Source organism: Aquarana catesbeiana, linkage group LG13 (assembly GCF_042186555.1).
Source record: "Aquarana catesbeiana isolate 2022-GZ linkage group LG13, ASM4218655v1, whole genome shotgun sequence".
Taxonomy (NCBI): Eukaryota; Metazoa; Chordata; class Amphibia; order Anura; family Ranidae; genus Aquarana; species Aquarana catesbeiana.
In genome coordinates, this window is record NC_133336.1 from 97,720,599 (window position 1) to 97,734,869 (window position 14,271).

General features: G+C 41.9%; 1 protein-coding gene across 1 annotated transcript in view; it reads left to right on the forward strand.

Annotated features, from left to right (window-relative positions):
• GALNT16 (polypeptide N-acetylgalactosaminyltransferase 16) overlaps positions 1-14,271 on the forward strand; it is a 231,194-nt gene that overhangs the window by 118,271 nt on the left and 98,652 nt on the right. The window contains exon 4 of the mRNA XM_073610151.1: positions 4,975-5,042. Coding sequence (XP_073466252.1) covers positions 4,975-5,042 — 68 coding nt within the window. The remainder of the gene's footprint in view (positions 1-4,974; positions 5,043-14,271) is intronic.

The following is a 14,271-nucleotide window of genomic DNA, read 5'->3' on the forward strand; positions in this document are numbered from 1 at the left end:
TATTCCATCTATTCTTACTAATTTGCCTGACATATAATCCAGGTGCCTCCAGTGGTAGTTTTTTAGTTTAACCCATCTCATCCCCAACTTATGGTATTACATGTAACTGGAGCTGTAATTAAATCAAAGTACAGTGCAACCTCCTGGTAAAATCTCACAATTCAGGTAATAGTTCCTAGAGTATTCCATAACTGTGCAATAGTAGACAGGAAGTGACTACAGTCTACAGAAAGAGTCCACCAAAATGTATTCAGTACTTCCTCTCAGCCTCCTACAAACAGAAGTGAGGGGGGAAAGAAGGATATTACTAGGAGACAGAAAAACACATTAGGCTTCATGTGCACTACAGCTCTCAAACTTGAGTTTAGGAGCTTTTGGCATTTTTTTGCCAAAGCTCCTAAACTCAACTCCATAAAAGCCTATGTGTCCATGTACACATAAGGCTTTTAGGGTCGTTTAGGAGCTGCATTGGTTAGGGGAGGTTTACCTCCCTCAACCTCCCTCTCCTGGACGTGGAAGAATCACATTCAGGATAGGAATGTTTTGACTGCTGGCCGCAAATCACTGCAAAATTGCTTCGCAATTTTCTTCGCTGCGTTTTCATGCACCCGACGGTCAAAGTAGGCTATGTGTACATGAAGCCTAAGAAACAAAAAGTTTCATGAAAAGTAGATTTCAGGGCCATTAAGAATTGGTTGTATGGATTCTTTTTGGAGAATAAGGCTTCATGTACACTAGCAGCTCCTAAACTTGCGGACTTTTGAATGAACGGACTTGCCTACACACGATCACACCAAAGTCCGACGGATTCGTACGTGATGATGTACGACCGGACTAAAATAAGGAAGTTGATAGCCAGTAGCCAATAGCTGCCCTAGCGTTGGTTTTCGTCCGTTGGACTAGCATACAGACGAGCAGATTTTTCGACCGGACTCGAGTCCGTCGGACAAATTTGAAACATGTTTCAAATCTAAAGTCTGTCAGATTTTTGACCGAAAAAGTCCACTGCAGGTCTGATGGAGCCCAAACACGGTTGGATTGTCCGCCGGATTCGGTCCATCGCACCAGTCCGGACGAAAAGTCCACCCGTGTGTACACGGCATTAGGGTGTCATTTAGAGGTTTATTTACTAAAACTGGAAATCTGGTACAGTTGTGCATGGTAGCCAATCGGTTTCTATGGTTTTGGTTTCTATGCAGAGGTGTACCTGAGTTTGCACTCTCCAGTTTTAGTAAATCAACCCCTTAGTGGCACTTTCTAAATGCTGAGGAATATTTTTACTTTTTTTGCGCTAAAACACCTGTCATCTGTCTGAAGCACCCTGTTCACTGCTAGCTATTGGCGGCTGTTGTGTTATCACTAGCAATCCCAATGAAAAGTCTCAGAATCCTCCAAAGTCTATGATTAGTGCATCCCAGAGCTTCACTCTTCACATCACTGATGCGTTCAAAAGCTCTGCCCCTTAATTAGGGTGAGTGCTAGGATATAAACAACTACTATGGGTGTGAGTAACTGCAGTACATTAAACAACATTGATCAAGGAAATTAGCATCACAGTTAGATGCAAACCAGGCTACCTTTCATTAGCAAAGTCTCTGCAACAGATTTACAATGTATTTGGGACCCGTGCCAACTGTGACAGATTTGCAAGGCCAGCTACAGATTTATTACTGAAGATGTCCCTCTAAACAGACGCATAATTAAAAAGGAACTTAACCCTTTTATCATTTTTCTTACCCAAGTCCCCATTACCTTTTTGGGTGGATTGTCCCTCATTATCATTTTCATGCACCCAGCAAATCCAGCATTGTGCTGCAGTACCAGCCATTTCACTGCTGCTCACTCGGTCCTGTGCTGTCATCTTCCTCTCTAAGACCCCTTTCACACTGGGGCGGTTTGCAGGCGTTATTGCGCTAAAAATAGCGCCTGCAAACCTCCCCTAAACAGCCTCCGCTGTTTGTTCAGTGTGAAAGCCCGAGGGCTTTCACACTAAAGCGGTGTGCTGGCAGGAGAAGAAAAAATCTCCTGTCAGCCGCATCTTTGGAGCGGTGAAGGAGCGGTGTATTCACCGCTCCTAAACCGCTCCTGCCCTTTGAAATCAATGGGACAGCGCGGCTATACCGAGGGGTTTTAACCCTTTTTCGGCCGCCAGCGGGGGGTTAAAACCGCACTGCTAGCGGCCGAATACCGCGGTAAAATAGCGCTAAAAATAGCTCTGTTTTACCGCCGACGCCCCCTACCGCCCCAGTGTGAAAGGGGCCTTACATCATACTTCTCTTCTGGGTCACAGGAGTGCACATATTTCTGACCAAGATTCAGGTTTAACCTGATGCCAGCTGATGTCACAGAATCGATCCAGACTCTGCAGGGATCCCAACAATAATGTCGTGATCCATCCACATGCATAACTGGAATCTGGCTCAGCTTCTCAGCGCCGCTAAAAGTCTCAGCCAGCTGGTCCCGCACCCTATACAGCCCGACATTCCAGTGAGTGCTGGAGGGGCAAAGCAGAGAGCTTCTCAATGAGGAACTGAGAAATCAGGAGTCATGTGATCACTAGGTTCTCAGTCTTAGAGCTGGCGGGGGAGAGCTGTAGCATAAGACCTATGCTGCATCCACATAGGCAGGTATGTAATTGTGTTTTTTTGGTAATCCTGCAGTTCTCCTTTTAATATACCTCTGATACTTTAAAAGCTCCTGTACTCTCAGAAGTCAATAAAGTGGCAGAGGTACATTTTTTTTTTGTGCTCAGGAATAGCAGCGCCTGGCACAGATATCATATTTATGAATGAAGAAAAGTAGTGTAGTCACTTTTCAAGGACCAATTCACACAAAGGCCTTATTTATAATTTGAATGTATACATATTATAGTATATAAATACAATTGTGTTGTACTATCAAGATAAAGTGCTAGTGCACCAAAGAAAAAAAAAATCTATCAAAATGGCTTAGATAAGTATACTTAGCATCAACATGTGCAAATACTGTGTACGAATTCATAAGCACTCAAGAAAAGTCCATTAAAGAGATAAAAGTGAACAGTGCAAAAACAGTCCATCAGTGAATGCTCAGGGCAGACAGTCCATCAATAAATGTATGTGTCGCCCAAATCCAGTAATCCTGTGTGACTATACACCACTCCACACCCAGGTGCACACTCCACTCACAAGCTGCTTACCAACAGGTAAGACCTCAAAGATCGAGGTCTAGCTGCACTTTTTTGGGAGAAATCCCTACTGGAATGGATGGATGGCACAATCCAGGACTCAGGGACGGTGTTTTCAAATTAACCAGAGTAGTCCACAGATGAAGCTGAAGAAGGGATAGGGGCAAAGGAGGTACTCATAGTGTATTAGTATAACATTCCACCATTTATTAAACATGAAAAACTACTTACATAAGACAGGTAGAAAATAGCATGTAAAACAGATATGCATGATCAGCAACCCGGTGGGCTTGATTATGTCACTGCTGTAACTTCACCCAATGCGTTTCGTCCAATAGGATGTCATCCAGGGGTAAAGGAGTATCTTGATAGTGCCACAGGTTTGTATTTATATTTTTTAACTATACGTGTGTGGGTATATAGTGAGTGCAGCTATCACTATTTGGTTATTTATTTCAGATTATTTAAGATGATCTTATATATTATATATTGCACACAGTGTGAATCATCTTTAAGCCCTATAAACAGTGTAATCCCATAATGCACTGAAAACCTTAAAAAAAACTGAGAGAATAAATCACATAAATTAGGCGTAATAAAACACACCTTATTGAACCAAACATAGATATTGCATTCATATTTTACCAAAGATAGGGGTGCTCTATACACAACCATGTGAAGGGAATTCATTTTCTTCTTCATGGTTGTGTACAAAGCGCCCCTACCTTTGGTAGAATGTGAGTTCAATATTTACCTTTAATAAAATGTGTTTTTATGTGCCAGATCTGTGCACTTTCTTCTCTCTGTTTTGTTTTGTTTTTTTTTTCAAAGTTATATGCTGCCTGAAAAAGCTGCAAATTGATCTGGGACTGATGGAGGACTTTATGGTCAATAAGTAGTGGACTTTGCTAAGAAGGGCCATGCTTAGCATGGATTGATATGTTTTCTTCTAATCCCATAATGCGCATGCTCCTTTCTGTCAGCTGTTACTTGATTTGTTTTCAAATATATAGAATTGAAGAAATAAAGGTCTACCCATAAATGAGTTCACTCTGAACTTAGCAAAGGAGAGTGCATACATATTTGTGGTTTTATGAAGTACACAGAAAAATAGACCTGTTCTCACAAGCCCTGCATGTTTGGGGGGTCTCATTTATCAAAACATCTGAGAATCTCCTTCAATACTGTCTAGTTTGTTCAGTTTGTTCAGTAAGGCAAAAGCAAAGTGCTTTATTGGTATAGTAACAGCAACAGTTCTGGATCCTTATTACAATCCATGCTAACTTTTTAAATGTCATTTTAACAAATTACCATGATTTCTGTAGCAACCAAGCATTTTTTACAAGTTCCTTCAGCTTTTTTCACACTTTCATCCAATATATCAATTCTGCTAACACTAGAAGGATCTACCACTTTTTCTCTGTGTTGTCAGATATACACTTGTATACATGCTCATCAGCTAAGACTGTATTTATGTGATTAATGAGGCATAAAATGCGTACTGTTATTTTCCCAATATGGGTTTGCTATGTCATGGAATGTTCTATAATAATATTTAGTGGCTGTTACTAATGTTGAGAGATATATTTTGCAAATAAAAACTCATTGTCAAATCTATTTTAGGGCAAAATTCTAAAATCACCATCTGTTCAGGAATCGAGCGTTATAAATTAGGTCTACCTTCTGTGAAAGAAGCTTAAATTAACTTTAGGCATTATTACATTATAGAACTTGTATTCAACACAATACTTTTTGTGTGTCAGTGTTTAATTCACAGGGCTAACTGTTATCTCCTTTATTTGATACAGCGTTTTAATTCGAAGCCCTCCAAATCTAATTCAAGAGATTATTTTAGTAGATGACTACAGTGCGGACCGTAAGTACTCCTCTGCTCTTTCCCTACTTGAACTCATCACCCATAATGATGCGTGAGAGAGATGAGCTAAGTCTTCCATGTGATTAGAGGGTGTTATTTTGCACAACAGATGGCATCTATTTATGGTTTTTCACTTATCGTGTAGCTTTGAGAGTTTAAATCCCGTGTACTCTCTTCATTTCACATTAGTTAAGACGTTGATCATTATATTACCTATTATCTGTAGGCTTCCAGATTTGTGTTTTCTTGTTTCAGCATTAGGTGCAGGTTCTTGCTGGCAAGCTGCCATTTTTCAAAGCCATCAGATATAGCAGTGGACTTACTGCCTGTGACACCTTGGCGTTTGTACAGATGCTGGGTCTTTTCAGGTGCTACATGGATGTATTATGCATGAAAAATATATTTTGTTAAAAATCTTTTGTTTATTAGAATAGTCATGCATTTAAAAATGTTCATTAAACGAAAAAAAAAAGAACAAGTTTCTTATGGGAGCACACTCAGGCCTTAGTACATCGATAGATCTTGGTGTGCAGCTGGTGTATATCGATGTACTAAAGCATATGCAAGCCTCCTAGGGAAACGTATTCTTTTTTCCATAAAAAAAAAAAAAATACTAATTGTTTGATTATTCTAATAAAACAAACAATTAAATAAATATATTGTTTATGTGTAGTGCTTTCATGTTGCACCTGAAAAGATCCAGCATGCCCCCATTATATTAGAAGTACTAACAATTAGAGATGCAGTACACTAACATGGGTAGCCAGCCAAAATCTAGAATTTTGTACAGATGCCCAGAACGTCAAGGTGGTGCAAGCCACAGGAGGGAAGGTAAGGACTATTCAGAACAAGGGAGGACCTTTCTTTCTGATGCTGATTATCAAGCAGTCATTGGTTAAAGTTTTTGTCCCATTGGGGGTATTTTTCCTTACCTCTTGTTCTGAGGGCCCAAAAAAAGTTAAAACATTTTGCCAAATTTAAAGGAAAATCCCCTCTTAGTTGTCTCTAGATGTCCTATTGGAAAATTTCCCATTCTGTTCCAGCAACCATGGTCACCAGCACAAAAAAGGGTACATTATCATAGTGGGGACAAAGACAGCTATACAATTCTGACAAAGGTACCAACTGAACTGTAGTAGAAGAGTTGGAGAGCCCTTCAACTTTTGGCTGTTTTTTCTTTTTAAAGTTTTGTGTCCCCTCACTTATTGTCCCAGTGACACCCTGCACAGGAGAAAGGAGATAATGTCACTATGACAGGAGCTGAAGAGAAAACTCCCCATTTGGCAGTTGACACAGAAACTGGTGTCACCATTGGAAGAATTTCCTTCCCCTTCTGTTCCAGAGATAATGGTTACCAGGACAAATATATGTGGAACATCTGCCCAGTTGAGGCAGGGATAGACAGCATGCAGACAGCAACAAAACCTGATAGGGGTTTTAACCCTTTCCTTTTCTAACAAATGTAGCTGTTTAAAGGACCAGTCCCCCTAAAATCAATATTTCTAGGTCAGCACACCTGCAGCTGTAGTTATGAAGGGGTCCCAGTTTCCCTGCTTGGGTTTATCAAGAGTTCAGCAGAAAAAGTCCCTGTTGAACTATAATTCCAGGGTGGGTCAAGAAAGCAAAGTCCCCAGGAGATATACAAAGCCATTAAGTGAACCACGAACAAGCTGCATTTACAACTGAAGTGCCACTTTGGCAGACTAACCCTTTAACAACTGTGACATGTGATTGGATGCATTAGGGATTGTAATTCAGCACAAAGTAGCTCTGATGGTTATGGCAGTGCCAGTGAAGGTGCAGCTGGAAGGAATGGGGTATTGAATGGCAGAAAGTGGGCAGGGTACAGAAAACAGATGAGTGAATTTGTAATCACAATATTCTGTAAACGCCCAGTGATTTCTTGGTGTAGAGTGACTGGTAGCATCATGGCCATGGAACACAAGAGGGGGACCACCGATAACTATCAAAAGGGAACTCCACTCTGTGTTTTGCACATGAATATCTAGCAAGATATGTAGATGTATGCCAGTGTATTCCGCAATCTTTTTGTGAAGCCTGTCTGCTTAGAACTGTTCTAATAAAATAAATAATATGCGCACATCTCTCTGCCATAAGGTATTTACAAATGACAAGGACTGATGTATTACTTGCTCAGCTGAACAGATTGCGGAGGTGGTTCATAGTAAAAGAATGTGGAATAGACTCCCTCCAGAGGTGGTTCTGTCCAACTCAGTAGATTGCTTTAAGAAAAGCATGGATTCTTTCCTAAATGGACAAAATATAACTGGGTACTAACATTTATAAGTAAAAGTTGATCCAGGGAAAATCCGAATGCCTCTCGGGGATCAGGAAGGAATTTTTTCCCCCGCTGTAGCAAATTGGATCATGCTTTGCTGGGGTTTTTTGCCTTCCTCTGGATCAACTGTGGGTATAGGATTGGGTACATGGGACTGTAGAATATTATTTATTTATTTATTTTTATAGTTGATTTAGATGGACTTTTTTTCAACCTGACTAACTATGTAACTATGTAATATTATGATCTCACGTTTCTGTTTCATACAGATGCCAGGGAGAAAGTAGCTCAAATATTGTGCACAGTCCCCCACACTGATTATAATTAAGACATTTGACCAGTCACATTCTGTATTCTCTACAATCTCACGTTAGACCCTCAGTGCACTTGAGGTGCAATTTTTAGACCCTGCCCAAGCTAGGACCAAATTTGGGCCAAATGATGCCCTAAGCAAAGCCCAACAGTGGTGCTACCTCAGCCCTTCCATTGCCTAAAGCTGAAATCCAAATATGAATTATATTGCATAGTTACATTTGTCCACCTTGGACTTTAATAACAATGCATACGCCATACCTCTGGGATCCCTGTGGAAGCTGGAAAGCACTGTAGTAGTCTCCAGTACTACAGTGAAGACCACTCTTTTCCAGGCCTCATCACGTCACCACCCTGCCTTTCCACATAGTCCAATCAGAAAATGCCTTGCATTCATTGAGAAAAATGCAAAGTATTCTTTGATGGCACCAGTGCGAAGCGGTGAAACCCCCTGAGTTCACTATGCAGCAGGGCAGCCACTCTGCACAGGAACTGGAAGACAGTGGTGATCACTGTAGTAGTAGAGAGTACTGCACTGATTTCTACCTTCCACAGCAGTCTCACAGGTATATTAAAAGCAAACTTACATTGGTCCAAGCTGACCCAATGTAACTATACAATACAAACCATACCTGGTTATAACTAGAGAAAATTGTGCATACAAAAATGGATTGAAATCTATTTTTATTCACCTTGTCAATAATTACAGTATATGAGACAATCTGATCTTAGATTATCTCAAACCAGACGTTTTAAATTTTGGTCATTCTTTAAATGAAAAGAAAACATTTGATCAATGCAGATTAAATCCGAAAATGGCAATTAAGGACAATTACAAATAACGCGACTAAAGTCGAATGTAGTAGTGAAAGAGTTAAGAACATGATAGCTTAAAGGAAAACCTCTATAATGCCTTCTACACTTGACTCCCTAAGCACATGTTTGTTTTTTTGCTTAAAGCCCAATTGAACCTTCATTCTTCATTACTGCTGTGCAGCCAGGCTGCATACACATTATTAAATATGGGTCTATTTCAGGGGTCTCCAAAATGCAGCCCAAGGCAGCCATTTGCTAGCATTTATCTGGCCCTTTAGGCACTATTTCTCCCAATGATAAGAGGCACTATTCCTCCCACTGACACCTACTGTGGGGCACGATTTCTTCCACGGATACCAATGATGGGGCATTACTCCTCCTCCTGTTGGTCACCAACCCTCCTGCCATGTTTCTTACTGATGTTGGGCGCAGGACATCTTCTACCCCCAGTGGCCACAACCCACCCCCTAAATTCGGTAGAACAGTAAACTGCCCCTTTGTTTGAAAAGTCTGGAGACCCCTGATCTATTCTATTATTTTACACTACCTGCAGCAGCAAGGGTTTAAAACCTCTGTGATGCCAGTGCATAGGAGAGTAGGACTGTGGCTCTCTCATACAAAGCAGCCAACCAAGTCTCAAATGGTCCAATATCCTCCCCAGCCTGAACACTCATCTAATTAGCAGAGCTCTCACTTCCTGAACAGCCCTGTTGATTAGAGCAGTGTTTGGTGGGATATGGCAGACTGCTGGGACACTGCTTTGTGTGGGAGAGCTGCAGTCCAACTTTCCTATGTGCTGACTAAGGATGAGCTCAGGCGTGTTCGCAACCCACATGTGCAGAGCCCACCGGGAAGTCGGCACTGCACAGCGCTAATCACAGGCAGTGAGACATTTCTTGATTTCTGCAGCCGCGGAACGGGAAAATGTCTCACTGCCTGTGATAAGCGCTGTGCAGTGCCGACTTCCTGGTGGGCTCTGCACGTGCGGGTTGCGAACACTCCTGAGCTCATCCTTAGTGCTGACAGCACAGGGTATTTGAACTTTTGCAGCAGCAATTAGCAGTGTAAAAAAAAGGTTCCATATTGTTTTGCTGTATATGCAGTCTTACTGCATTAGGGTATTACGGGTTCAATTGGGCTGCAATGGTTAATCAAACACTGACCCAAACCTTGCCATACATAGTCCAACTACCAGAAACGGGAGCTGATTAGCAGGTGCAGCAGTACTTCACTCAGACTGACAAATATGCAGCTTTCCTGGTCTTCTGGACTAGGAAAAGTAAGAATTAGGTAGTGTTGCAAAAATCCAACAGCATTGGTAAATAGGTATTTGAATATTTTTAAAGTACAACAAATGGAGTAAATTAAAGATAAAAGCTATGTTCTCACAAGGAAATGAAATATTAAGTGCATTTTACTGTGCTGCGTGCCTAAATAATGAAGAAACAAAGTGGAAATGAGATTTCAGGCTGTCATGGAGAAAGTTTTATAAAAGCTTTGAGAAAGCTGCAGAATATGGCTTCTAACACCTATGATCATCATTATTTATTGAGACTCTTTATATAGAGCTCACACTCAATACAATTTATTTGCATCAGTCACCCCCACAAACACATGTACACTAGAGTCACTTTGGTCAAATGCCAATTTAATAGAATACATGGAGAAAACTCACTCAAGCACAGGGATAGCATATTACGTCAATGCAGACAGAAACCCTGATGGGAATTAAAGCCAGGACACAGAGCTGCAGAACACCATTGCTGACTGCTTAGCCACCAAGCTGCCCGGTGATTGAGATTATTTTAGTACATGGCTACTGTGTGCACCACAATACCATTTGTCTCTCGTTGGTTCCTCTTCCACAGAGAAGTGAATATCATGGATAAAGGTTGCCAGTAGTTTTAGAAAGGCGTCATAGAGGTATGACAGAGGTATGGAAGTTCAAGAGTTAAGTGAGTGCACGCGTGGAACCCGCGCAGAGTGCACGATGGGGCCCACTCTGCTACCGGGGATTGTAGTGGAAAAGGCTGGACAGGTGGATGTGGACATTGGCTCAGCGTGTTCCTCCAAAATGCAAGTTACTGTGAAAGTGTACATTGTCACCGGAAACCATGAGTTAACTGGGGAACATTTTCAGTGTCAGTGTACATGGTGTACTTTCATTTTTAAAAGTAGAGGCTTGCCTTAAGGTTGAGTATTCCCCCACGATGACCTCAGCCTTGTCCCAGGACATTGATTAAGATAGAACAAAGCAAAGGTAACCCATATGTGACTCAGTACTTGGCTCCCAACAAGTTAGGGAAAACATAGAAGACGGGACAAACAGCCACACTACCACCCCGCCTGCCCACAGGCTAGCCTTAGTGTAACACTGAAGACCTGTTTTAGTTCTCTTTAGAAGGGTTTTGCATTCACACACAAGTTTACAGGAATGCAAAACATGCTGGAAGCAGGGTAGAAGGAGATCAATTCCAGGTCAAATGCTACCATTAAAGTGGATGTAAACCCAATATTTTTCTTTTTTTATGTCATAATGTAGAGCAGGGATATGCAATTAGTGGACCCCCAGGTGTTGCAGAACTACAAGTCCCATCATGCCTCTGCCTCTCGGTGGTCATGCTTGTGGCTGTCAGTCTTGCTATGCCTCATGGGACTTGTAGTTCTGCAACAGCTGGAGGTCCGCTAATTGCATATCCTTGATGTAGAGTATAAGATTTCCTATTATTTGAGCCCAGTCTTGCCACAAAGAGTTAATCCAGGTCTGAGCAATCCTCTTTTATTGTTCAGTGAGATAAATCTTGACAAACAGAGAAAAACTTTGTCAAATCCTCCCCCTTGCTGTGAGTGACAGGTGATTTACATATGTCGTGCACTAGCCTAAGAGACAGGCATTATTTTTTAATTCCCTCCCCCACTCCTTTCTTCTGCTGCTCTGCCAGGATTGGATGTACAACAATTTCCAATCGTTCTGCCTCTCTGCCTCTCCTTCTCATGCTTCTTGGTCTGCACATGCACAGGAGTAACATGAGCGCGCTCTGCTTTCATCACAGAACACGCTCTGTCACTCCTGCACATGCACGCGAGTCTCACCAGGCACGAGGCTCATCCTGGCTGGCCGTGGGAGTGTAGTGGTGGGCGGAGGTGTCCTCTGACGTCACGACTCTGCCCACCGAGCGCAGAGAATTAAAACGCCCACACAATCGGGAAGATTGCAGGGCTCCTAGCAGGTGAGGGGGTAACTATTTAAATATAAGGATACATGCAGGAGGCATGTAAAGCCTTATATATATTAACTCTGCTAATGCTTTCAAATTGATGACAGTGGGTTTACATCCACTTTAATGAATTCTAAATAAGCTCAGAAGCATCTCAAATTGATGGTATCAACACAAGCCCAAAGGGCGGACATTTTGCCCTCTCTGCATCAGTAAACTTAGAACCAATGGCTAGGGTATCGGTGGTTTGGTTTAATGTGTACATATCTAGAGAGTGAACTGTATGTACACAGTATACTATTTTGCTAAAGAAAATTTGGAAGGAAGGGGCAGCAGAAATGAGCACACAGCTGGATGGCATTGTCAGGCAGGGCATCCATCTGAAACACTTTATTATTTATTGGCATGTGCTACTAACAGTAAGCAACATGTGTGGGTGGCTGTGTACCACACTATGCCACAGCTTGTGTTGGCTTTGCAGTTACCTGGCTTGGACACAGTATGAACGGAATACCAATATTATAACCTCTTTCTTCTTATTCCCCTCCTACTGCCTTCATTTAGGTATCCCATCTATAAATGATAACTAAACCCAAAATGTAAAACAGTATTTTGCAGCTTACCAGTTCTTAGATATACTGGTTGCATTATTTTGACTTCCTGTGAGCTGAATCGCAAGCAAAAACAATTGTAGCACCCTCTAGTGTGCTACTAGTGTAAGTGTAAGAAAATTTATGTTATGAAATTTGTAGAGGCTAGAGGGCGTAGGTCAGGAAGGTTGATCTGTATACTTAGGGGAGCTTGACCAATCCTCAGGCAGTGAGCCTGGTAGGGTCGTTGAGTCAGCCCATAAATATGGATGAGTCATGCCAGCAGGGGAGTTGGGTGGAAGATAGAGTGCTGAGGAGACAGGCTGGAGCTCGGGCTGGCTTGGGAGGATCCTGACCGCTGTTCGGGTGGAAAGAACCCCGATCACCTGACCTTCTCCAAATAAATACCTTCTCCCAGCATCCTCGGCGGCCCAAAAACTCCTGCTGATAGGCTGAGAAAAGTATATTCACTCATAACCTGAATCCACTATAATTAATCACACTGATGCCAAAGGTAACAGTGCCATCCATTGACAAAAGGGAGAAATCATAGTTAACACCAGGCTTAGAAGAAACCCATTTGATCAATAGACTACAAATTAGCCAGGCTAGCTACCACCTAGCACATCTAAATTTACTAGCAGCCCTGATTAGGACAAGGGTGCCACATCTATTTCCCATCCAAGTTATTACCCCCAAAAAACAACAAAAACCTAGCTCAAAGACTCTTTCTTGTGTCTGGATGAAAGTAAAAAATGCTTGTTGCCTGCCTGTGCAAGAGCGGGGAACCCAGTCATCTGCAACCCCTGTGTGGGTAGTGCTACACAATGTTATTATTCTTGTGTAAACTACTAATCTACTCCCAAACCCCATCCCCTCCTGTAATGAAAATAAACAAAAGATGACTTGTGTGGCAATAATGACTGCCTCCATAGATAAAGTAGATTGAGTTAGCAAAACCACACAGGGACAGGAAGTATGTAATTTGTAGGAAAACAAATGAATAAAAAAAAAAAAAACGAATGCACCCCCCACATCTAAAGACTGATAAGCGGCAATGTACATTATATTTAACTTTTGTTTAGATACACTTTATGAATCTAAAGGGTAAACAGAAACTAAAAACTCCTATTTGACATGAATGTGTTGGTAAAATTCACAATATTGAAAGCTAAGTTTGTTTTACTTGAGATATTGCAATTCACATTTTATTAAGAGCCCTTTCACACTGGGGCGGTTTGCAGGCGCTATTGCGCTAATAATAGCGCCTGCAAACCGACCTGAAAGTGCCGCTGCTTTCATTCCAGTGTGAAAGCCCCAAGGGCTTTCATACTGGAGCGATGTGCTGGCAGGACGGTAAAAAAAGTCCTGCTAGCAGCATCTTCGGAGCGGTGAAGGAGTGGTGTGTATACTGCTCCTTTACCGCTCCTGCCCATTGAAATCAATGGGATGGCGCGGCTATACCGCCGGCAAAGCGCCTCTGCAGAGGGGCTTTGCGGTGGTATTTAACCCTTTCTCGGCCGCTAGCGGGGGGTAAAACCGCCCCGCTAGCGGCCGCATACCGACGGTAAAACGCCGCTAATAAAATCGGCGTTTTACCACCGACGCCGCCCCCCGCCCCAGTGTGAAAGGGCTCTTAAGTATAGCATTTGTTTTATCAATATAAATAAATGCAAATAGTTCACTCCATAATCACAGCTGAGCTTCAAATAACTTCCCCATACCTGTGAGTTCAATCCATTATTATTTTTTTCAATATGCTGAATATTGTTTTAGGTTTATTGGCTTAAAATGCATAATTTACAATCCTAAGCACTATAATGAAAACAAAGTAATAAATTGCTGTTGTAAAGAAAAGATCTTGTCAAGCTTTTGAGTTTGCACATGTCATTCCTTCCAGTATATCTAAACGTTGTACAAACTACCATCTTTCACCAGCAGTGGCGGACATAGGCTTGGTTCAGATCTATGCATGTCAGGAACACGTGCAAAAT